General features: G+C 33.7%; 1 protein-coding gene across 2 annotated transcripts in view; it reads right to left on the bottom strand.

The window, feature by feature from the left end:
* Nucleotides 1-721: 721 nt before the first annotated feature.
* TFPI (tissue factor pathway inhibitor) overlaps nt 722-27,444 on the bottom strand; it is a 69,307-nt gene continuing 42,584 nt past the window's right edge. For both annotated transcript variants that reach the window (XM_061203094.1, XM_061203103.1), the window contains exons 4-8: nt 26,265-26,309; nt 20,084-20,260; nt 19,297-19,392; nt 4,223-4,402; nt 722-3,544 (exon numbers count right to left, since the gene is read on the bottom strand). In XM_061203094.1, coding sequence (XP_061059077.1) covers nt 3,438-3,544; nt 4,223-4,402; nt 19,297-19,392; nt 20,084-20,260; nt 26,265-26,309 — 605 coding nt within the window. In that variant the 3' untranslated portion in view covers nt 722-3,437. The remainder of the gene's footprint in view (nt 3,545-4,222; nt 4,403-19,296; nt 19,393-20,083; nt 20,261-26,264; nt 26,310-27,444) is intronic.

The following is a 27,444-nucleotide window of genomic DNA, read 5'->3' on the forward strand; positions in this document are numbered from 1 at the left end:
GAATTATCATGTATTATTACTCTCCTTAAAAGTGGTCTGAATAATTCTAGCCAAGACTTCAGCTATGCGGTTAGAACAGTTCAGAGGTTGGGCCTGAGAGGCTGACAAGATCAAGGTTTCCTGTTCTGCAAAGCAGAATGCAGGGAAGGCAACTAAGATGTGTCCATGTTCAAGTCCTTGAGAAAGAACTAAAAGTCAAAAATTGGAGAAAGTAAATACAAATGCTAATTTCATAAAAACCAGACAAGAGCAGGAAGAGCTGGTGAAAAAATCAGAAAGTTCTCTAAATAGTTGGTTACTTTAATGTCATTTTCTTCCTTCTTCTGGTATAAAAATTGGACAGGCCACCTTCAATAGTCAGGATTGGAAGTCATTTATATAATATATTGTCATATGATATATATTTAAATATATTATCATATTTGTACAATTATATGAGATGATTGGTAGAAATATATATGGAATGAATTAAATGTAGAATATATGGATTATAAGGCATAGCACACTAATTTGCTGAGTAAGAAATCATAATACATGGATGCCCATTTATAACTGAAAGGATTATTAGCAAATTCCAATTAAAGGAGGTAAGTAGAGTGGAATAATTGTGGAATAATTTTTTTTCTTTGTCTTAGAACTCTTTATCTTTGGAATAACTGAAGAGCATTAATTTTTATTTTTTGAAGTATAAAAAACTCATGAGTTTAACAGTCATACTTTATTATTCAGGATAATATATTTTATTTCTTATACTGTAAAAAATAAAATCATTTGAGCAATTTCCAGCATACACTGTTAATTTTGAACAGAGAATAAACAAAGTTGGTAAATAAGCATTATATGCTGTATAATGTAATTCTATATAAAATTCACAGTTAGATGCATTTGATTATGCAAAATAAAGGAAAACAATACCACCAGCGACAATCTTATTTAAAAACACAGTAAACATAATATTCACATGCATTAAACATTGCAAACCATCTCTCAGTGTGTGTCTTTCTTGACTAAGTAAAGAAGCCATGAATAGTTGTTTGCGAAAATAGTCAACTCACCAATGTGCTGTTTATATGTCCTTGGTAGCAACTTGCAACTTGACCTAGCGAGACTTTACCCTTTATTTAAAGCTATTGCTATCCATGTATAAAAGACAACAGGAATATTTCACAAGAGATTTTGATTTCCAAAAGTTCCAAATTCCACAGCAGAGACTCAATTTAAGGCAGTTACTTATGTACTGAATATTTGAAATCAAGATATAAAAATTTTCTTAAGTGAACAAATTGACACTATTTTGTAATGATAAAATTTTTATGCCATAGGGTGTATATTAGAACTTTTCATATTATGCCTCAAAATACAGTGATTTTACAGTTCGCATCAGCTGTACCCTGACTTCACATGAATGGTCTGGAGGGGATCATATTTTTAAATAAAAAATCAGCATGAATAAACTAAGTAATTAAATATATATTCAGTGATCAGTGAATACCACTTTAAATTGAAATAGTCATGAAAGAGTAGTGTAGGTAAGTCCAAAAATATATATAAATATATCAAAATTAAATTGGGGGATGGGGTGGGGTTAAGTACCAATTACTGAGTCATCGAAGGATTTCGAGTGGTGGAGAAATATATGAATTAATTCTTAAGTGGTTGCCAAGGTTTGGGGAAGGAAAAGGAGGGAATAGGTAGAGCACAGAGGATTTTGAGGACAGTGAAAATACTTCGTTTGATACTATAAATGGTGGAATCATGTCATTACACATTTGTCCAAACCCATAGAATGTACACCAAGAGTGAACTATAATGTAAACTGTGGACTTAGAATGATTATGTTTTGTCAATGTAGTTTCATCAGTTGTAATAAATGTCCCACTCTGTTGCGGGATGTTGATAATGGTGGAGGCTATGCATGTGTAGGGTCAAGAGTTATTTGGGAAATCTTGAAATGTCCTCTAAATTTTGCTGTGAACCTAAAAGTGCTCTAAAAAAATAAAGCTTAAGAAAAAATTTAAAAAAGAAAAGAATTAAATTAATAATGATATGAAGAATGAAGTAGATGTAAAAAGCCTGGGAGTTAGATGAACTTTATGAAAAAGGAAGCGTTAGTGTTTAGCGACTGATTGGAAGTAGTATATGAGGGAAAATAAGAAATCAAAATGGGTTCAAACTTTCGAGCCTGAGGAGCAGGCAGAATTATGATACTATTGCTAGAGAGAAGTAATTAAGCTAAACTAAACAGATAAAGTGGTTAGTTGTTTCTAGATGACAAGTTCAAATTTAAATGTGGAATTTGAAGTGAACATCATAGAATCTGAAATATCTAGAAGGCTGTTGAGATGTCAGACTGTACATGACTCAGCAGAGAAGGAAAGGTATAGATTTGGATAAAGTGAATTAACTCCAGAGAAATATTAGTTAAAAGCTGAGAGTGAATAACACATATGTTTTCTAGTAGAATCTTCCTTGCTGATAATTTTCTCTTCCTTTTCTACAGAAATAACATGACTTTGTTTTAAAAGCATGAATTACTGGTTGCTTTGTGTGCAAAGCCTAATTATAAATGAATAGGTTTCAGGAGTTTTAAATATACTTGCTATTTTTGGTAAGAGAAAATTTTGTCAAGCAATAAAATTAGGAAGTACATAAACAATTTCCTTTTGATTGCCACTAAGAAATTCCCTTTCCCACCAAGTTTTTTCTTATCATGATCTGTATTTAACACATAGCTATTCAGCCATCTTTACTGATATGATGAGCCATAAGCAAATAAAAGTTAGTTACATCAATCAAAATCAGGCAGGCACATGACGTAGAGTTGACTTTCTTTGTTCAGATATGGTTTGGCTCAAGATTGTTTGAGGTACTGGTTAATGCAAAAGGAGAAAAAGTATGTCTAGGGAGGGAATCACATGACAGAATTCTGTTATTACCAGCTCTTTCCAAATGCACTATTGAGTGATCTTTATCAGAAGAAGATGCTTGCCACTATTTTAGATTTGAAACCCCAAAACCACTTGATCTTTAATAGTTGTATTTCTTAATCTGGACATAGGCTATAAAAAATATAATTGTACACACGATCAAAACAAATAAGTGACAACATATTCTCAAATAAGATGATCACCAAATGGTAAAATGGACTGATTTGATGTCAGTAGTATGATAAATTGTAGTTAAATGGCAGATAGTTAGAAAGGGATTGAGAGAATAATAAGTTCAGAGTAGACAGTTAATAAGTTATAGCCATAGAATAAGCAATTTGACCAGATAAGAAAAGGCACTCTGATGCAAATGCATTAATAGCAGGTAATATATGCATAGAAAATTCATGAAAAATTCATTAAAAAGATTTCAGGAGAGAAAAAATAGGAATCATAATGAAAAGTTTTATCCAAAATATTTAGTAGAAATAATGTTGTAATGTAACAAATTTATATCTTTTTAACAAAAATTTCTTCATATACTATTTTCACTGGCTGCTTCTTTCTTTTTCTTTTGGTTTTAATTAATTCCCCTTTTGATATTCTTTGGATGAAACCTAAAAAGGAAGATAAATAAATTTATGCATGATAAAGTAACAACATAATAAAACATTTAATCTAAAATTTCTTCAAATTATCTTTTAATGTTTAAAACCAAAAAACATGTAATTGGTTTAAAAGTCTTTAATTTGTCTATATCTTTGTGTAAACAACCTCTTTCTAAGGATGTCACTTTGCATAAATGGGTAAGCATTATTGATTTTTATTATTCACCTTGAGCTACAAAATAATACTCATTTTATTAAAGTGGACATGTGGCTATATATGGTTAGTGGAGTTATAGATGATTTTTATTTACATATTAATACTCTATAAATATGCATCATTTTTATTGTCAGAAGAAAATAAATACATTAAAGTTTTGTGCATTAGAAAGCTTAAAGATATTTTGGTATAATCCTTTAAAATGAAAGCTTAGTATGTAAATATTAAAAGAATAAAATGTTTTGTTTAAAATTGATTTTTTTCTATGAAGACATTAAAAGGAATTACAGTTAACATATCTGGCAATATTATCAAAATGTAGTTGAAAATGGGACACTTAGTTAAATCATAATACTGTTTCTTATAAATAGAACTCATTTCATACTTTCATAGATTAAAATTCATTCATAATTTCAATATAATTATTATCTTAAACACTAGTGAATTAATAGGAAGAATGTCCTCTATACCTTTTTTACAAGTCTTAAGACATGCTTTTTTAGAGGTAAAATTGTTTTCATTCCCTCCACATCCACTGTACTTAAATGGGCGGCATTTCCCAATGATTGAATTGTAGTAGAATCTGCTCTCATTGGCTTGACATAATCCTCTGTCTGCTGGGCTCAGACACCAGGAGGGGCCATAAAATTCTAAAAACATCAAGAAAACATGGTAAGCCATATATGATAGTTAATCTGAAACTTTCATATTTATTGTTTATAGATTAGTCTTGTGGCATGTTTATGTAAAACAGTAATCTGAATGAATTAAAGTAACAAAATTCATGTATTTCAATTCCAGGAAAATGTTTAACCAATCTCCAAGTGTCCACTATACTGACACCTTTCTCCAATAAATGTAAAAGTAGGTACATTTGTTAAAGGAAAGTGCCGGGATTACTCTTTATGTGACAAAACTAGTTGTACATAATACAAACAACCACTATTCAACAATTTAATTTGTGAAAATTTATTAACCATATCAATTTTTTTAAAAATTATCATTGTTTACATATCATTTGTTCATGAGTATTCAACTTTGCAAAAAAAGTCCCGATGAGCAAAATCCTTACTCATTGTATGACACAAACTGAAGCTGAGAAAGAGTTCTTTCCCTGACTAAAGTTCTGAATGACATAACATATCACAATTTAAAGCGCAGGGAATCAAGTATAGCAAATTCTAACCTTAAGCTTTGGAAAAGGAGCTCAGAAGAGATGATCTGGCTTAGTAATAAAGTTTTCTTGTGACTTGAACCATCAGTTCTAGATGAGTTAGATACTTTTGGAAAGGAAGGAATGTTGTTAAAGGCAGGAAAGATCAAACATTTACAGGTTTAAACCAGACAGGCTGGTCTGTCAATGGGACCAACCACTTTCAAAAACAGAAGGAAAAAAAACATGCAACTAGGGTAATGAAAGGATAACTCATTTCCTTAAGGCAAAGCAGAAAAATGGTTTCAGTCCAATGATAATTTTTAGCTCCTTCTGGAATTCCTGTCAGTGAGGGGAAGCTGGTACTCTTCAGTAGCAGAGCTAAACTGCTTGATATTATTGGTAAACCAATACTGCAGGTTAAGTTGGTGGGTGGTCAGGAATCAATAAAAGAGAGCTTTGGTGGCTTTGCCAAATAGTGAGATGTGGTACAGCAAATGCAGATGAAGAGGATTTGCTAAATGTACATCACTGGCAGAAAACAGAACTTTGAGGAATCCAGTAGCAATGAAGGCAAATAGGTTGTGCAAAAAAGCAAGAAGTGGTTTGATGGCAAGTGAACCCCAGGTGAATAGACTAAAAGAGAAATAAAACAATTTGAGAAAAAAATGAAAAAGATCTTAAATTGATAAACCCAATTTTATAAACTCCTGCCTTCTATGTATTTAAATATTAGAGTGTCTTGATATAACGTCTCATGTAAAGAGAAATTCTGGAAAATATAAGAGAAGCAGTGGGAATACGATGGGAAGAATTTATGATAAAACATTTTAGAAAGGTGACATTTTGTGTCAATTCAAGAACTGAAATCACATTAAAAATTTTTGTATTATTTAGTCTTTGACTAGGTGTGTAGACACTGATTTTAAAAGAAACTCCTAGGATCTATAAAACTAAAACATCATTCAAAATCATGTAGTCTAATTTATGTTTGGCCTCACCCCATTTGGGGGTTATAGTGCATGATTATTGCCATCATAAATCAAATTTAAAATGTACTTGGTGAGAATGTGTGCTTAATTTTTTAGAAAATGTCAAGGTCTTTTTGCCCCAACAATGGTTCATGTAAGAGGAAATTTCTAACAACCTAGGAGAGATATGTTGTAATTGAGTCCAATATTGTGCAAGCTTTTCCAATAGGTATGTTGTGGATTCTCATCAATCCACAGCCAAGAATATGAGATGATGAGATGGTTATCAGTTGCCACCACTTCTAATTCTATGAGTCATCCAAAGTCATCACCTATGTTCAGAAACAAATGAAATAATACCCCACAAGCAATTAGCCTGACTTGAGAAACAGAGAAAACAGAGGAAATTGCTGTTCTTTGAACAATTATCCTCAGAAAGCACCCACAGATGCTTCATAGTATATGTGTAAGTATGATGATATGATTTATATATCAATTTCACTTTAGCATTTTGTACACAAGATGTCATTAGCCCACAGTAAGTTGAAAATAATAATATGGATGTACTTGTAAGTTGTACACTTCTTTTCAAATGTTAGTTATTATGTCTTAATAGCAATGCCCTACCTAAAGTTCCTTATTCCAGGACAGAGAGAGTTTTCTGATGACAGGGAGCAAAATCATCCTTCTTTTTGCTTACAATCTAGAGTAAAACTGGCCCCATAACAAAATCAATTCCATTTCAACTTGAGCAAAAGTTGGCTTGGTATATCTGGGGCTACAGTCCCTAGATTAAAGGTAACAAGGGATGTGTCTCTGTTATCACAGGCCAGGAGCCTCAAACATCATGTGAAAGCTAGAACCAAAATGATCTCTCCAGTGGGATCTGAAACCATGGAGCATACACCACAGTTTTGGTGGAGAGATGTACCGGAGCTTCTGTCTTCCTTTGGCGACCCAGTCTTCCAACAGTTTGCCACTGACCAAATCTACTCAGAAGCCAAAGAAAGAGCATGAAGAAGGCAGGGATTAGTTTGAAAGCAAACAGACAGCTGACAGCACAGATCCATCAAAGAGAGTTTTACTTCCTGTTAAACTGTCCCAGGCATCAGATTGCCTCTACCCGAAACTCTTTGTGACTTCTGAATCAGAGGATGTGTGGAATGCTGCTTTCTGACAGCCTGGCATCTGGTGTGCAGACTTGAATTGTGCCTCTTACTGGATAGCAGCTCCCTACTCAGAAAGGGTCTGTCCATGACTGACCTTATGACAGTTGTTTGTCTATCTCATTTGTTTGTCCTGTTTTAATCACTACCTACACAGATCATCAAACACAACTCACATTTGACCCAGGTCAATATAGAGAAGTAAGAATATTTTGATTAGGGGGTTAAAGCTTGAAATTAATCACTAAGAATGTTGTATTTTTTTTTTTTTTTAAAGCTTGTGATACTAGTTACTTTTTTATTTATTTATTTATTTATTTTTGACTGTGTTGGGTCTTCGTTTCTGTGCGAGGGCTTTCTCTAGTTGCGGCAAGCGGGGGCCACTCCTCATCGCGGTGCGCGGGCCTCTCACTATCGCGGCCTCTTTTGTTGCGGAGCACAGGCTCCAGACGCGCAGGCTCAGTAGTTGTGGCTCACGGGCCTAGTTTCTCCGCGGCATGTGGGATCCTCCCAGACCAGGGCTCGAACCCGTGTCCCCTGCATCGGCAGGCAGATTCTCAACCACTGCGCCACCAGGGAAGCCCCAGAATGTTGTATTTTAAATTTAAAAAATTATGTATTTAATAATGCAATAAATTATCATCAGTTGGGGAGTCTTCATAACGTCATTACTCTTCAGAAACATGAATTATACCCACCACATAAACTAATCTATTTCTCCTAAAATCATTTAAACTCTAAGCAGTTAAGACTATCACTGGATTATTTTAGCATAAACAACAGAATTAAAATAATGAAGCAGATGGTTTCTCAAGGACATTTTAGCTCCAAGGATTTTTTGGGTCCTTGATTATCATCTGATTCAATCTCCAAAGGTGAGGAAATAGAAATTTTTTTGCCCCCTGTGAGGAGATAAGCTTGACTGTTTTCAATTAACATGTTTATTCTAGATAAACATAGGCACTCACCTATTCAAAATCCAGACTTTGATATCTACAGTGAAAGAAAATATAAAGGTTTTGAAGTAGTTGCACAATGTGATATTTCGGTCTAGATTATAATTATTCACAGAAATTTAAGATCGAATAAAAAGACGCTAACCTGACTTCTGTTCTTTTCCAAAGTAATTTAATAACCAAATGCATTCTGTTTTGATCTCGCCATTAATAACAATTTGGATAGCTTCCATTTAGAGGGTCTATGATAGATTTCAGAATTCAGGATCCACTTATATTCTGCCAGGAACTGCCATGATGTAGTATGACTGGTAAACTATAAGGTGATGCTCCAGAGCCAGTTTCATATGTAAAGTGGCTTATGCAATTGCTTTGAAACTTATACAGTAAACTTTGAATTTTGTACTCACTTTGAATCTTTACTATGGTGTCTCTCTTACTGTCCCACTTTACATGCCTATATTTAGGCTTTTATTTTACCAACCAACTTAGGTTTTAGGAACCACCACATCACTTGTTGAATAAATTATTTTTTGTCTTCTGAGATTGTTTTAGGGAATTGAATAAAAAATCTTTCCTTTGAACAACAAATTCTTTTTTCCCATAATTTTATAGTGAAGAAAAATATAAAGATTTTTATTTTCTAATTACACTTTATCATTGTAAAATGTTGAAATAATATAAAAGTATGACAAATATAAAACAAAAGTTCTCCATAATTTGACCCTTGCCCTTTAAACCACCACCAGTGGTTTGGGAATATCTTCCCCCAAATAGTTTGCATATGCAAACACATATTAGTATACTGTTCTGTCTCATTATTATATTTGATAATATTTTCTGGCTTGTTTCCACATTTCTTCATCTGTATACCTCATTCTTTTTAATGTATGCATAGTATTTAATTTTTTGAATTGACTACAGTATATTTAATCCATTATTGTGTATACATAGATTACTTCCGTTTATTTTTTTCAGTTCCAGACAGTGGCTCATGAACATCCTTATATACTGGTTCAGATACTTCTAGGAGATATTTCTAAAATTAGAATTGTGCAAAAGGTATATTCAATTTATAATTTGGTAGATGCTGTTGACTTTTCCACTAAAAGTTTATATAAATTTATACTTTTACAATAGTGTTTAAAAGTGCCTAAACAATTTAACAAAAAGAAAAGTGCCTAAAAATTTTAACAAACTTGGACCTTACTGCATTGTATTTATTTACCATTTGTTGCTTTTATTTTCTCTTCATACCCACAAAAGTGGAAGTAATTGCTCATTACTCAAATGTTCTGCAAATATAATTTACAGAACCTAAGGTGCCATTGATTTGAAGATGCACCATTATTTTATGCACTGCTTATAAAGAAAAAAAATACAATTACACTGTTATATACCATAAGTTACAAGTTTCATCATGATCTGAACCATGTTAAAACATGGAAAAATATGTACCTCACAATCAATAAAATATGATAGTTTATCTTTTTGTGTGAACACACCAAAATTAAGCACATACATATACACATATACATATATAAACACACACAAAAAGCTGAGAGGGTATGTAATCAGTGGGAAAGATGATCACTGTAGAGATGGTTTTATGAGGTAGGGAGCTTAGAGTTTACAACTCTGCAAAATAGATTCTTTTGTGCTAAGCCTATTCTATACTGTTGGGGATCCTCCAGAATCTACTTTTCCAGTATGTTATTTACTTCATGATGAGTTGGAAACAAAAATAGCAAAGAAATAGTAAAAGGAAATATGTTAGAATATTAATGGTGAGTGTCTCCACGTAATGCAAATATGGCTAATTTTTTTCTTCTACTTTTGTATTTTTTGCAAGTTGTCTTCAATTATAATGCTCAAATTATGTAATAATAAAATATATAATAAATATTAGAGATATTATATAATAAAAATATTTTTAGGGGGATCCCAGTGTTATGGGGTCATAAAGAAAGGCTAGAGATTAGAATCTATTTCTGATTAGGAATGAAGAATAAACCTGTCACCTGTAAATTTACTATTTACAGATAGTAAATTTGTACTACAGGGAAAGCATGTACCTCCATTCACTAGGTAGAACTGGTGTTAAATGGGTAGAAATTGACATGCCATATAGAAAAGAGGGCAGGGAATGGGAAAACAAGCACTATGGAACTTATTTCTTCTGTGTGTACTGGGCCACTTAGCTGAGGTTGAAATGTAAAAGGTAAGCTTCCAGGGCACTTGAAACTGAAAGGTAATGGGGAAATAGACTGTCAGAAACCTTGCCCAGACAAGGAAGCCCCACAGATTAAAAAGGAGGAAGGGAAATTAGGTAGGTATTTATTTGGTTGGATTTCCTTGCCTAGATATTGCCTAATCCATGGACAAAGTTCACAAAACTATTTTCATCCAGGGATTTTTCTAAATAAAGCCACAAAGGAAGAAAGCCATAGTAAAATCACAAATTATGAGACTCTTAGGAGTAAACTTATACTAAGATAATTATACCTTATAATACATTAGAAAAACTTCATATCTGCAACATTGAAACCCCTATAAGATTTTAGTAAAAGGTGAAAAGTAATGCTTATTTTAGTCTCTTGATCAGCTTTCAAGGAAGAATGAAATTTTAATAAGCAAAGGAGGCAGAGGGAATATAGGTGAAGGAAAGCACAGGTCCGAATATTCCTGGTTTGTTGAGGTACTTCCCAAACTCCAAGCTATCTGAAGAGTGGAGTGCATGGAGAGTATAGTGGGACACAAGGCTGGAAAAGCAGATTTAGACAAAATTAAGAAGGTCCTTGAATACTAATATATTTGGTTTTTATGCTGTAGACATTAATAAATGACTGAACATATAGAAGGATGAAAGAGACAAATTCTGATCTATCTTTATGCGTGAAACAAACACAACCAGGCATGTGTCAGCTAAATCCAGTAGGAGACTTGCAATAGAGGAGAATATAAGATAACCCTAACTAAAGCAGTTACAGTGGGAATGGCTAAAATTGAGCACCAGAGTGAATGTGGGTAGTGAGACAGCTAGAGAGAAGGTAATTCTAATATTTCTAGACTGGTTGACTTAGAAGATGGAATATTTCTAATGTACTATGAAATATAATTAGATTATAAAATATAGTCAATAGTTTCAAAATTTGTCATTTTATCATGGCTTTCTTTCAATGTGGCTTTACTTAGAAAATTCCCTGAATGAAGATGGAATTGTGAACTATGCCTATGGAATAGCCAGCACCTAGGCAAACAAGTCCAAGACGTTAGATAGAAGATGGAACCCAGGTTTTGAGAAGACAGAAAATTTTAATTTTGACAATCCTTCAATGCAAGTACAACATCATGACTCTGTCCTCCCTTCATCTATGTATGCCCCTATTTCTCAGGCATGCCTGTAAAAGACAAAACCACCCTCTTATTTATTATTATTAGACTCCCAGTCTGCATGACAAATCCTGTCATATAGAAGGCACTCAATTATTATTGAACTGAATCGAAATTTAGAAATATAACAGATCTGTACCTAAAGTCATAAGATAAAGTTGGAAACACAGGTTTGCAAGTCCTCTGATTAGAAATAAGACCCAAAGACACGAAACACGTATTGGTATTTTATAATTATGTTTGAATTTTACAAGTGCTTTATGTTATTTCAGGTAATCATAGTATTAAGTATATTAAATACAGACACTTCAAATCAAGGTTACATACTTTAGTTGTATTAAAAATTATTACTAATAAAGTACATACAAATGATACCCCTGATTATTTTATTTTTTCCTGCTTTAAACCTCTGTTGATACTGGATAATCATTGATACCACCATAGTGAAAAATTCAAATATTAATACCTTTGAGCTCTTATTTGTGCTAAACACTGGGTTAAGATAAGTCATTACAATCTTCCCCAAAATTTTATGAGCTATTACTCTTCACGTATAACAAATGAGGAACCTGAGGCTGAAAGTTGTGTAATCTTTTTCAAGGCCACAGAGAGAGTCTGCAATAGCAGAACTGGAATTTAAACATCTTTCTGCCCATAAAGCCAATGTTCTTAACCACTATGATACGTCTTCTGAAAACTAACTAGAAAATAAAAATAACTGAGCAAATATATTTTAATAATTATCAGGTAAAATGAAAGTTGTCACAACTTATCCTTTATGTTTCATTCTCAAAGTCTCTCTTCTTTGAAGCTCAGATTCAGTATGTCTTAGAAGCTTCTTACCCTCAGTTATGTGAGTGGAGTTGGAATTTATCAAGTTCGAACAGGAGAAAGATACCTAATCAAAACAGGTCATCAAACAAGGAGGCTGAAAACAAGTTTTGGGAGAAACAGTGCTGAGCCAAACAGTATTCAGAGAGCTCAAACATTTGAAGGCGAGAATTATTGAGTTGGCATGTTCAACCTGGGCAGATTCTAGAAATAGACCAAAGTTCCAGGATTGTATGCCCTCTCTGATCATATTTGCACTGGCCAGTTGGATCCATTTAATAGCATTAAGATGTGATAGAAAACTAGAAACCTCATTCTGCTGTGTCCCTAGGAAAGATAAAGTTGGAATTTTCCTAAAATACACATTTTATATCAATGCTTCTCAAATTAATTCCTGCAAAGATTGTCCAGCATTCAAATAGAAAAAGGGCAAAGACTTACACGCAACATAGAGTAGCACAGGGTTTTCTAACCTATTCCTATCTCATTCCTAACATGTCCTATAGCAGTCCACACCAAAATCATATTATAGGGATTTTTCCTTTTTAGCAAAAAACATGTGCCATCAAAGAAATCAATGAATTAGTATTATTAATTTATTAGTTTGTAGTTTGTATTGTATTCATTTGTGAATAAGTTTTGATTTATAGTTGTGTAATGGTCACATGCCAAAGAAGTTTATTCCTACCATTTTACTTGTTCATATAAAATTAATGTCATTCAAAATAATTTGGTTTTCAAAATGGAGGTCTGTGAATTTTCTCTTTTAAAGGTATCCGCATATTTTGAAACACTTCTCTGGAGGAATCTTATGACTGGGGCAAAAAATTTATCCTTGTTAAAACCAGAGATGGTCCAGGAAGAAAAGGATTAGCAAAAGTAGTCAGTGGTCACCTAGAGTGACTATATTCAGACGGCAGCACTCTTGGCAGAGATGAAGTGCTATATTTTTGTTTCTCACCAGCTCTCCTGCCAGGAAATAGTAGGTCTGATGAATCCTTACCACAAGTTGTTATTAATTTTTGTAAAGCTGGCTTGAAGGCACCTGATTCACCGTGCAGGAATATTTAGATTATGAGGGAAGTTTCTGTGCTTCTTGGTTTGAGAACACAGTATGAAAAACAGGATACTTCTTTGGGACTATGGAAGTGGGTTGTTGATGGGTTTTCCAGAATTGTTGACACTGCTTAGTGATTAACTGTGGTATACAGCTAAGTGTGTAACTCTTTAGTTGATGGAGGTTATTTTCTTTCCAAAAAAATTCTGTGGTTGTAATATTCTCCTTTATGTAACCACATCTTCAACAAGAGGCCGAATAGGTGACAACATTCTCTTGCAAATCTGTAAATTGACCATATCAGTAATGGTGTTTGGTGTCAATAAGGCAATTTCTGAGCATAACACCTCTTCCAGAAGGCTAATGATAACCAAAATTTTTTAAAAGATGTGTGTATGTGTGTGTGTGTGTGTGTGTGTGTGTGTGTGTGTGTTTTTCTTTTCTACCCATTTTTTTCACATATATATGGAATCCGGCCACTAGGTCATACAATGAACACAGTCAGGAGAGATATAGAGTTCCAAGTACCCAAATGGCCTTTAGAATACCATCCAATCATTCTCCCTTGATCTGGAGGCTGCCAGGAAGCAACATGGGACTAGGTCAGGTATATAGATGTTCGTTTTCTTAAATAGCAAGTACCAGACTGGGTTGGCAATAGGCTTTTGAAGTCTACTCAAAGTTTTTTTTTTCCAAAATATCATATAGCTGGTGTAGTTCCAAGGCAGCTATTAAGAGCTGATATACAGAAGCAAAGGAAGCTATGAACAGCAGAAGGATAATCCACTTTTTTCATGAATGAGTCAAGTCCACTCAGAAGGCCCAGTACCAATATGAACACTTGAAAACATTAGTTTTTCTTTGCTAGTTGGATGTTTATCAAAGAGATATATTGAGAGGAATATATTAACTCTATGCATATAAATATTAAAACTTTATTAATAGTATCCTATAGACGGCATCACATATACCATATAAATATTAAAGAAATACCAAAAAACAATTATTAACATATGCATAAAATACAATGTAATCTTAAAATGAATATGGATGCATGAATGCAGATGTTCAGAAAGACTTGGTAAGTGTGATCAGCATTCTTCCAACCGTCATTTGTTCTTTCTGTTGTAACTGTGAATTACAAAATTAAGAAATAAAAAAAATATGAGTCTTCTATCCTGTGCCTAACAGTGGGATAAACACTAGGGGAGAGAAGTCTACAAAATATATAATCCATGGTCTCTTCCTTCAAAAAACTTGTAATCTAGTCAGTGAGGCAGAGCTGACACATCAAACAATATAAATATTAAATGAATCAAAATAAAAAGCCAGGGGAAAGAGAGAGGAAGAAGTCTTCCTTATGGTGGTAAAAAAGCAGCTTAGGGTCTTCCCTGGTGGCGCAGTGGTTGAGAATCTGCCTGCCAATGCAGGGGACATGGGTTCGAGCCCTGGTCTGGGAAGATCCCACATGCCGTGGAGCAACTGGGCCCGTAAGCCACAACTACTGAGCCTGCGCGTCTGGAGCCTGTGCTCCGCAACAAGAGAGGCCGCAATAGTGAGAGGCCCGCGCACCGCGACGAAGAGTGGCCCCCACTTGCCGCAACTAGAGAAAGCCCTCGCACAGAAACGAAGACCCAACACAGCCAAAAATAAATTAATTAATTAATTAAAAAAAAAAAAAAAAAAAAGCAGCTTAGATACGATGAGGAAGGCCAGTGAGTTTTAGGTGGGAGAAAGCAGCGGATAACTTGTGTTTAATAACAATGAAGAGAGTGGATAATTTGTGTTTAATGACAATATCTATTCTGAATGGACAAAAAACTTTTTTATTTATAGGATAATGAGACAAAATCTGGAATAGGTAGAGAGCTAACAGATAACAGACAAATTTAAGCCAAGTGGATGAGGCTAAATTAACACAGGGGAAAAAAATGTATCCATTAAGTTAAAAATCTTTTCTATAAAGCAAGAGAAATATGTAAATTTGCTTGACTCTAATATAATGAATATATCTAAGTAGGCCAGTCATGTCAAAAAAGGTCATATCTTATACATGTTTTATATATATAGCTCTCTGATTCTCCATCTCCGTCTTTTATGTCTATACATATACACACATATACATAAAATGTTTTAGTTGACTTATGCCTGATATATGACTACATTAATAATATATGTAGTATATCTGAGTTATAGCTGACCTCTGTGATATCTATTTATTTATCCTCCTTATCTACCTATCTAATGTCTATAACATCTGGTTTGCCTGAGCTAGTATTAGTTCATGCTTATTTTTTTGGTATATCATGTTCTAACATATTGTGTTTTTAAAAAATTGAAATATGTTTTAAAATAAAACTATAATATTTATCCGCCAAAATGACAAACACAATTTTCTGTCTATATGTATATATTTTAAATAAATAATTTTTTTTTAGCATTATCCTTTCATTTCTATTAGCATCCCAGTTTGGTTGACATATGATTGTCATAATCTAAACATGAAGTATTGATAGTCTGAATGAAACAGGTTAGACTGAAAATGGAGAAGATGAGAATGGACATTTCATCAGAAAAAGCAATAGAATTTAATGACTGACTAGAACAGAAGTGATTAAAAGAGATTACCAAATGCTCAAGCTGAAATAAATGGAAAAATGGTGGCAGAATTCTGAAAATTTGCAAAGCTGGAAATACTGAAAACTATAAAGAAAAATTTTACAAATAAAATTCTTTTGGTTTCAAAGCCCCATGATACTTCTGCATGCCAATATTCTCAATTTGTTTCTAGGAAACACATTTGAACTGTTTAAGTTTCCACATATGTATTTAGTTCTATTGTGAATTCTCTTTCAAAGGTTAATTGTAATATTTTTACTGTATGTGTACTGAAGCACTTTTTTGAATAATTAGAGATTTTATAAGTGGCTAATATACCACCTTTTCCTGCAAATGGGAACTTACAAAGAGTTGTTTTACAGATGAGAAACTAAGGCCTGGGAACTACGGCTTGTATTGCTCTGAATTACATGGGTAATAATGATAAATCATACTTATGTAGCACTGAATAGGTTTATCAGGCACTGTCCTAAGCGAGTTATGTATATTGACTGATTTCACCTCACAATAAAACCTATGAGGTAAGTACTATATTATTACCATCCTCATTTTGCAGTGGGAAAAATTAAGGTTCTGAGAGGTTAAGAATTATCTTAAGGTTGCACAGCTGGTAAGTGAAAGAGATGGGATCTGAGACCAAGTCTTCAGGCTCAGAGTCATTTCTCTTACCCACTATATTTTAGTGCCAATCCCAGCAGGAAGGTCAAGAAGAACCAGTTGTGACAGTCTTTCATTCTGAAGATCTTACACAGAACTGCATACATTTAGAGATACTGTGTTAGAATTATTTCTCTCCCACATGTACTGAGCACATATTTATTGTAACTACGAGGAGATCCTCACAATTCAGGACCAAAAATCAAAATCAAATAATTTGCTCTCACTTCTGCACAGGGCCATGCTTACAAAACATTTATAAAAACCTCTTTAAGGAAGGGCAAGTTTCAACATTTGAGGTCACCTATGTAGCCTATTAATATTGAAATATGGAAATGAAAGGAGAAAATTAAACCTCAGTTGTGCTTAATAAGCATTCAAATATCTTGAGTCAAGAGGGTTCACTGGGACTTCCCTGGTGGCACAGTGGTTAAGAATCCGCCTGCCAGTGCAGGGGACATGGGTTTGAGCCCTGGTCCGGGAAGATCCCACATGCCGCGGAGCAACTAAGCCCGGGCGCCACAACTACTGAGCCTGCGCTCTAGAGCCCGCGAGATACAACTACTGAGCCCGCACACCACAACTGCTGAAACCCGTGCGCCTAGAGCCTGTGCTCCGCAACAAGAGAAGCCACCGCAACGAGAAGCCCGCGCACCGCAATGAAGAGTAGCCCCCGCTCACCGCAATTAGAGAAAAGCCCATGCACAGCAACAAAGACCCAATGCAGCCAAAAATAAAATAAATAAATTAAAAAAAAAAAAGAGGGTTCACTGGAAAAAATATATTCTCATGCTAATTTGCAATATTATGGTTGAGAATAAATAGCAATTAAAAAAAATTACCAAACCATTTTCCAGTAACACTGAACAAAATTTCTAAAATGTTTTTCTATTACCATCAGAAAGAGAAACATTAAAATTATATTAATATTTCACTTAATAACAATAACATAATCTAGCTATATTTTTGGAATATTCAAATACCTAAGGATTGTTTTTAATACAAAGAATTTTAAATGAATGCTATTCTATTTGTATTGTGGGGCATGTTCTTATTCCTGTACACTGAATCAAAACCTTAAAGGATTTACATCTTTTCAAAAGAACCTAATATCCACAGAGAACCTTACACATTTGCTAAAACCTTGAACAAGTTTTTACATAAACATAGAACTGTATTTTCTTAAATTATTATAAAATGTATTTATATAATTGCAAGCAGTGACAGATGTAATACTTCACTGCTCTAATTATAAAATCTAAAGACCTGAAGGCATTTTGAATATACCAACTCCCTCTGAAATTTTGCATGCTCTTTATGACACTGCAAGTACTATTGGAACACTATTTGAATGCCTACAATTTGGGGAATTTAGTCACTGAAGCACTCATTCATTTTTGAAGACCTCACATTAAAAATAAACACTTTACAGAAAGAAATTTGTACTTTAGATTTCATTCATTAATTCTGATTCTTAGGCTGGGTTGAGGGAGATAAGGAACGGGGGGATGTGGACAGGGAAGACTGAAATGGAGAAGACTGAGTGAGGCATGTACAGAATTTAATTTTCCTTTCACATGACAGTGTTTCAAGTACTGAGAGTATATATAATGTTCTCTCTTAGATCTCACATCTCCTTACACTTTCCAGTCCTTCTAAGTCTCAGTCCAGTGACTTCTAAGGTATGGCATTCAGGGCTGAAGCAAGTCCACAGACATCATCAGGTCAATGTAGGACCATATTCCTCATTCTAGATAAATCACAGTCAACATTTGCAGTCCCTTAAATCCATCTGGGCAGAAGTTTTGCTTGCTTGTTTGTTTTTTGTAAAGAAAGATGCTCAAAGACATTCTGGTTCTGAACCCCACCCAATTCTGACACATGGCTGGGGTAGAGAACCTGTGCCCCAGACACTATGTCTCTTTTTACCCTAAGGCTGCAATTTTAATAGCCACAGAACTCTCAACACATGCCAACTTTACGTTTAACACTTATACGGACTGCTTCTAAGCAAAATCTCCAATTTCTGAATAAGCACTTGTGATTTTTTAAATTTAGAAAGAACCTTACATTCATCCCATTAACTTTCAACTTTTTAGGTTGTTTCTGTCTAGATATCTGTGGTGTCTGGTTATGTTTTCCAGTATTTTCACTATTTTCCCAGCTCTGCATTGTTGTGAGCATATTTCCTATATGTTTGTTTAAATTTGACAAATATGTTGACAGGACAGAGTCCAGAAAAGTGTTCTGCATACATCCAAAAGAAAATTCTCTCAGAGTGACATAGGCTCACGGATGGTTAGTCACCGAATTCCTAATCTGTCCTGTGACTAACACCAGAGACCTTCTCCAGTGCTATGCTCAATTTAACAGCACTTTAGGCTGCTTTTGACACACTGCTGCCATTACAATGATTTACAATTAGACATTGAGGTTGATAATTCCTAGCATTACTTTATAAGATAAATTTGGTGCAGAGTTAAATATCATGTAAAAGTTTTCATGGGATATGTAATCAAAAGCCTACTACAAAGCATACTTTAAAATAGATTAGGAAAATTATCACTTTTCTGGGACAAAAGGTCTTAAGCAATTTTGAATCTCAGTATTTCAACACACCTATTATTAAATAACAAAAGAAGTATAATTTTCTAAAAAGCATAGTTCTCATATACATTCTATTTCTATTGTTACCATGATAATATTTTTCTGGCAGCAATTAAAATAAAAGAGAGTCTTACCGAAGAAGCTGGGTACCTTGGTAGGCTGGGGAGTCAAGGAGTCGTTATTCACAGCACCAAGCTGGGTTCTATAATCATCCACCTGGAAATCATTCACTGGAAAAAAATACAGCCAATTAAAATAGAAGACATTTTCACAAGCTCATAATTGTACACATAAAGCAAAGCACAGAAGTTGTGTTAAGGAAAGTAGATGTCTAGAAATTTTATTCACATTGGTATGTTAAATTAGTGAACAGTGAATCTTTATATATCTTTATATCTCTTATATATATGATATATATATCTTTATATATCTTTATATATATATCTTATACGATAATATTTCCACGAGTAACTTTGTCAAAGTTCTTTGTCAAAACAAAAAAGGTAACAATTAATGTTTAAGTCACTCCTTTAATTAATTTTAGGGTCAGATAAAACTGACTGATTTTAGGTGGTAGTTTCCAAAGAACCACGTGCTCTCAAATTTTTATAAGCCTAAGGGATTTCAGCAGTCCTACTCTTGTGCCTAAATTGTACTACAGTATTCTCAGAAAGGAAAATTAAATGATGTAACCTAAAGACAATTTCTATGGAAATAATTTCCACTATAAATTTCTTAATTCTCTGTTTCTTAAATAAACTAACATGGTGACTAATTTCTATCAGATTAAGAGTGACTACAGTGGATCTTCATTTGCATGGCTGCAACAAAATCTGGGTAAGCCTGAACATCCTCTAGGACGCCTTATTTTAAAAAGAATGCCCATAAAATGAAGTAAAAGGAGATGAGAAATGAACGTACATGTGTCCTCACAGGTGTCCTTGCATTCTTCCAGTGATTCAAAGTTGTTGAGATTGCCAAGGCACCCACCATACTTGAAGCGTTCACACTGCTTTGATTGATTGTTATAAAAATACCTTGTAATATAACCTCGACAGATTCCAGCATCTTCTTCCAAAAAGCAGAAATCTGGCTTTTCTAGAAATTATAAAAATGTCAGAAAGCAATATTCCTTTTTGTGAATAATTTAATTATGTTAATTAAAAATATAAATGGTTAAGTTGAAGTTATTTAAGGAGTAAATATGAAAAGATAAAGATAAAAGGTAAAATATAACTTTATCCACAACTATACTATATCTACTGTGACATTTAGAATAAGGGAGTTACAACTGTTGTCATACATTGTGTCTATTGGAATTTCAAATTCTAAATTTCTCATAGTAAATTAGTGGGGCATTAACTATCAGCTCTTTCATGAACTGGGAGAATAAAAGATATTGGGTTTTTTTACCCTTGGTTTGGAAGTCCAAAATATTATGGCAAAAATTTGGTTTAATTATTTTTATTAAGCTTATGTGCATCAACATTTAGGAAAGATCTACAAATATTTCTTATTTTTCAGGTGTGTAGTCTCATTTAAGTATACTTTGTTGCTTCATTAGAATGGTTTCAATTTTTAAAAAATGGAGAGGCTTTGAGGAGTATGGAAGCTTTCATGGCTATACTTAGAAGTTCCTGAATTCTTATGCTGAAATTAATATCTGTATTAGGTATGACATCCTCCACCACTGTGTCTCTTATTTTTCTTCCAGGCATTGGAATGACTCCAATAGTGCAGAGGCAGACAGGAAATACATGTTCAGGGATTGGAGAGGCTTTTGAAAATGTCTAATACCCATTCTTTGATAGTGCTCCAAACCAGGCTAAACATAGCTGTCACAATAGTTGTACCACTGTGATCTACATTACAAGCCTTGTTTACATGCATACTCTGTAAAGAAAAGCAATAAATTATTTTCAAAATTATGATGATTGCAAGATATATTGGGCTTGAATTTTTTAGGGCAAAGCTCCAATTTCCCCATTTTTTTCCCCTGCAACTATATATTACCATAGCAGCAAAAATGAACAGTAGCATCATTTCATATCTTAAAGCATCTTGCATTTATCTCAGGGAAGCAATATTCATGAGTGTTTTATTATAAAAACAGTATGTATTTAATAATGTTAATGATTTCTGCAAGAGTAGAAAAACCAATCCCCTATGAAAAAATTGTTTTATTAAATAAAACATCCTATTTTAATATAGAGTAAAATATCTATTTTCTATGACTTCTCAAAGTACTAATTTGAAAGTTATTTTGTTCATTGCTTACTGCCTCTTGTTTCTTAAGGTGAATGTTACTATTATTCCCATGGTAACAATTTGTGGTTAAGTTTAATATATGGGACAAGGAAAAATCCTACTTCTTTATATTTTTATAATACACCTTATCTTTGATAAAGGAGGCAAGAGTATACAATGGAGAAAAGACAGCCTCTTCAATAAGTGGTGCAGGGAAAACTGGACAGCTACATGTAAAAGAATGAAATTAGAACAGTCCCTAACACCACACACAAAAATAAACTTCAAATGGATTAAGGACCTAGGTGTAAGGCCAGACACTATAAAACTCTTAGAGGAAAACATAGGCAGAACACTCTATGACATAAATCACAGCAAGATCCTTTTTGACCCACCTCCTAGAGAAATGGAAATAAAAACAAAAATAAACAAATGGGACCTAATGAAACTTCAAAGCGTTTGCACAGCAAAGGAAACCATAAATGAGACGAAAAGACAACCCTCAGAATGGGAGAAAATATTTGCAAATGAAGCAACTGACAAAGGATTAACCTCCAAAATATATAAGCAGCTCATGCAGCTCAATATCAAAAAAACAAACAACCCAATCCAAAAATGGGTAGAAGACCTAAATAGACATTTCTCCAAAAAAGATATACAGATTGCCAACAAACACATAAAAGGAAGCTCAACATGACTAATCACTAGAGAAATGCAAATCAAAACTACAATGAGGTATCACCTCACACTGGTCAGAATGGCCATCATCAAAAAATCTAGAAACAATAAATGCTGGAGAGGGTGTGGAGAAAAGGGAACCCTCTTGCACTGTTGGTGGGAATGTAAATTGATACAGCCACTATGGAGAACAGTATGGAGGTTCCTTAAAAAACTAAAAATAGAATTACCATATGACCCAGCAATCCCACTACTGGACATATACCCTGAGAAACCATAATTCAAAAAGAGTCATGTACATCAATGTTCACTGCAGCACTATTTACAATAGGCAGGACATGGAAGCAACCTAAGTGTCCATCAACAGATGAATTGATAAAGAAGATGTGGCACATATATACGATGGACTATTACTCAGCCATAAAAAGGAAAGAGATTGAGTTATTTGTACTGAGGTGGATGGACCTAGAGTCTGTCATACAGAGTGAAGTAAGTCAGAAAGAGAAAAACAAATACTGTATGCTAACACATATATATGGAATCTATTAAAAAAAAAACTGGTTCTGAAGAACCTAGGGGCAGGACAGGAGTAGAGACAGTCATAGAGAATGGACTTGAGGACACGGGGAGGGGGAAGGGTAAGCTGGGACAAAGTGAGAGAGTGGCATGGACTTATATACACTACCAAATGTAAAATAGATAGCTAGTGGGAAGCAGCCGCATAGCACAGGGAGATCAGCTCGGTGCTTTGTGACCACCTAGAGGGGTGGGATAGGGAGGGTGGGAGGGAGACGCAAGAGGGAGGGGATATGGGGATATATGTATACCTATAGCTGATTCACTTTGTGATACAGCAGAAACTAACACAACATTGTAAAGCAATTATACTCCAATAAAGATGTTAAAAAAAAAAGTTCAGGTGCACCCCGCACCCCCCCCCCGCCCCCCAGGCTTCTGACCAACAAGGCCGTAAATCTGAGGTTCCACACCCCCCTCTTTGGGTTTGATTAATTTGGCTCACGGAACTCCAGAAAAGTTTTCTTACTAGATCACCAGTTTATTACAAAAGGGTATAATTCAGGAACAGCAAGGTGGAGGAGATGCACAGGGCAAGGTATGTGGGAAGGGGCGGAGCTTCCCTCTCCTGGCATCCACTCTTCCCGAATCTCCCCAAGTTCAACAACCCGGAAGTTCCCTGAACTCCGTCCTTTTGTGTTTTTATGGAGGCTTCATTACACAGGCATGAATAATTAAATCATTGGCCATTGGTGATTGAACTCAACCTCCAGCCCCTCTCCCCTCCCCCGAGGTGGTGGAGGGGGGCTGGGATTGAAAGTTCCAACCCTCTAATCAAAGGGTTGGCTCCCCTGGCAACCAGCACTGCCCCCCCCAACTTAGGAGCTGTCCCGGAAGTCACATCATTAACATAACAAAAGACACCTTTAAGGCTCAAGTCAGGAAATTCCAAGGGTTTTTGGAGCTCTGTGCCAGGAACAACAGGAGCAAGACCAACTATATCTTTATTATGAATCACAATATCACAAATAGGAAACATTCAAACAACCCAACAGCAAAATAAGCAATGGATTTAAATAGACAATTCATGAAGATGTTCAACTTCACTCAAAATTAAAAGGAATGCATATTAGAATCACACCAAGGCCTAGGTGTCTAGGCCAAGAGAAATGAAATCACATGTGCACACAAAAACTTGAACCCTAATGTACCCAGCAACATTATTCCCAAATGCCAAAAGGTGGAAACAACCCAAATGTCTATCACCTGATAAATGGATAAACAAAATGTGGTCTATCCATATAATGGAATATTATCCTGTCATAAAAAGGAATGAAGTACTGAGATCTGCTACGACATGGATGAACCTTGACAACATTATGCTGAGTGAAATGAGTCAGACACAAAAATCCATATATTATCCATATATATCCATATATCCATATATTATATGATTTCATTTTTATGAAACATCCAGAATAGGCCAATCTATAGATGCAGAAAGTGGATTAATGGTTGCCTGGGGCTGGGGGAGCCAGAGGAAATGGGGCAGTGTCTGTTAGTGATTACAGAGGTTTTTTTTTTTGGGGGGGGGGTGTGATAAAAATGTTCTAAAATTGATTATGCTGATGGTTGCACAACACAAAATATACTAAAATTATTAAATTGTGCACTTTAAATGGCTGAATTGTTTAGCATGTGAATTATATCTCAATAAAGCTGTTTTAAAAAAGTTTTAAAATATACTGTATTACAAGAGAAAGAAAAATACATTTGATCACTAATTTGATTTGTTTAGGTCTTAGTATGTATTTATGAAATTTTAAATCATATTAACAAATAATATAAGAATTCTATGTTTAACAAAAGGGAGTAGGTAAAAAATATTGCATACAAAGAAGAAAAAACAGTAACAAATTATTCTGAAAATATGATTAAGGAATTATACAACTGAAAGTTGCCATATTTATATGAGGCCCCATTCTAGGACATACATTTATTTTAGGAGTTGAAATTGCATACTTGTAAAATAATTCTGCTTAGGCCTAGAGTTTAAAATATCTACGGTCACAAATTAAGAAATTCATTCCCAGTATTCCTCAGATAAAAAGTTTTAACGTTTGTGTTGAATCTGCTTACACAATCCTTGCTCTAAATTGATGCTCAGTTAAAACCCAGAATGCAGGCTTTAAGCTATATGCCAACTTCCACAAACCACATGATTTTCACTACTAACTTTTGTTTGAGGCTGCATACTTGGCAATTGTCTTAAACAAAACTTTCTCCCAACAAGGTTGTAAAGAATCCCCATTGTCTTTATAACTGTTCTGATGTGGTGTTAGGAAGCATATCACAATGTTGACTTCAAATCAATATGCTTAAAGGTCTTCATTATGGATTGGTTTTAGCATCTGAACATTTTTTACACATATGAATAGTATCCATAGCTTTATTCTCTAACTTTCATATATAATATCAAATAAGAATGTTTCAATTCTGAATCATTAAATATAAATTAAGTAGCATAATTTTCTAGTAAATTTCCCCTGCATATAATTTTTTCCTAAATCTACATTTTTGAAAAAAATATACTAATGTTTAAATGTTGAAGATATCATCTTTTACTTGATGGACAAAAAAACCCGTTTATAAATATGCTGTATTCTTTGATGTCACAGATAAGAAGAATTTCATTTAATTGAAGTATTGAACACTTTTGTAAAAATTAATTCAATATTTATAGAAAGTTATTTTAAAACTTGTAAATAAATACATTTACTTATGTTGTTTGTACAAACTTTGCTGAATTTATTTTATAAATTTTGATTGAAATTCTGGACAGTAGATTGTCTTAAGCTTATCAGTAAGTTATAGAATTTTTCAGCTCTTTCCCACATAATTAAATCAAAGTTAGTAAAACTAAATTCACTTTGAATTATGTAGCTTTTTCATATCCTGAGTTAAATAATTTGATCTTTTTGTTCAATATTTTCTCATTTAAATGTAAATGCTGTGAATGGTAATTGAGCAAAGTCAGCTTCTAGACCTTTATTAAAAGGAGCATGTCTTTCTTCATCTCTTGTAACATTTTTCTTGTACTGATATAATATATTCACCAAAAAGTAATTATTTTTAGTTAAAAACTATAAATAATTTAAATCACAAAATCAAAAATATGCAAATGCTACATAATGTTGACAAAAGCAATTATTTATTGTTAAATATCTCCACTTATTTTTGCATACAGACTGTTGACAACTCAAAGGCATATATACATTCAGGGTAATACTGGATGAAACTTGCTAAAGCCACACAATGCTGAGATTATGAAAGGATTAGAGATCTGAGAACTAAAGTAAGAACAGCAACATCTAAATCGCTATTTGGGGGATGTTAAAATAGCATGTGCATGGCTCTGGATTGTCACCGATCTAATACCAGATATCACACTGCGTTAGCATGAGTAAACACAGTGTTTGAAGTCTTCCCTTACCAAATATCATGTATGTTATTTCTACTTTTTCATTATATCCACTGAAACAAAACACCATTTCAAAGATCACATGGATTTATGATGAATCTCATAGCAGGGAAAGCTAAGAATTGAATTGCCAAGTGCCTTATGTAAATGCTACTAATGAGCATACAAATGAACATTCACCTTTTTGCAATGTTGTCTTTGTCCTTCTAGCTTTCTTTGGATAATCTGCAAGAAAAACAGTGTATATGTATCAATTACCACAATTTATAATATAATGTTATGACTTTCAATTTAACAAACTAGGGTGATATATTTATTACTATTAAAATTATTCTTATACAGAATGTCAATAAATAAATTTCTTATTTTCTCTAAAGATTAAACTATTACAGTATAACCATGAAGTCACCTACATTTTAATATAATAATATGTCTCAAAAACTATTTTAAAACTTTCTAACACATTTACAAAAATAATAATTCATGGTGAACTAAGTTTGCTATTCAAAATATCTATGATTAAAATAGTTATTTATTAAAATAATGTGAAATGTGAAAGTAATTCAAACAGCCTATTTTGCCTATAAAAACAGATAATTTCTATAGAGGAATGGGAGTAGGGGTGTAAGGAACCAGAATTACCTCCTTCCCCGATTCCTTCTTCTGCTTCATTATCTTAATCCAATTACAAGTGTCATTATTATTTCCAATTACAGAGGAGAAATGAAGCAAATGGTATCTGTGATGTATTTTTTGGTTTAATCTCATAGAATTATTGGAATTACTCCACTTAAGAACTAGAATGCTACTTGTCTTTGACCCATGGTATTTCAAGTATGGATTCTAAATTCTAATTTAAAGGATAATGAAATTCAAATTGATATATTATGTAAAATTTTGATTTGTTCACGTAAACATTAGGAAGACTAAGTGATATTTGATTTGTTGTATAATCATTTGTTTTACAGAGAAAAGCTTTGTTCAAGGCAGCTTATTATTAGTTGTATGGCCAGAGAGACATAAAGGGAGGGAGAGAGAGAGGCAAGAGAGAGAGAATATGAGTATGAGTTGGCTTAAATGCCCCTTTCAGCCAGTGATCAATCAGGTTATTCTTTGGAGAGTAAAATGTCTACGAATGATAAGGTGATGTGGTTCATCTCCCTTTTGAACTTTACTATGTTTTATTCAACAGTCTTTTTAAAAAGATGTATGTGTGTGTATGTGTGGAATTCTAATTGTAGTTTAAATGTTAAGAAAACCTGATTTTTTTTAATTGTAAATAACCAACCCCCATTAATGTTTTTAGATGGTGGATTGTCATAATAAGCTTACATTAAAATATTTTAATGTACAATTATTA

Source organism: Eubalaena glacialis, chromosome 1 (assembly GCF_028564815.1).
Source record: "Eubalaena glacialis isolate mEubGla1 chromosome 1, mEubGla1.1.hap2.+ XY, whole genome shotgun sequence".
NCBI classification, from domain to species: Eukaryota; Metazoa; Chordata; class Mammalia; order Artiodactyla; family Balaenidae; genus Eubalaena; species Eubalaena glacialis.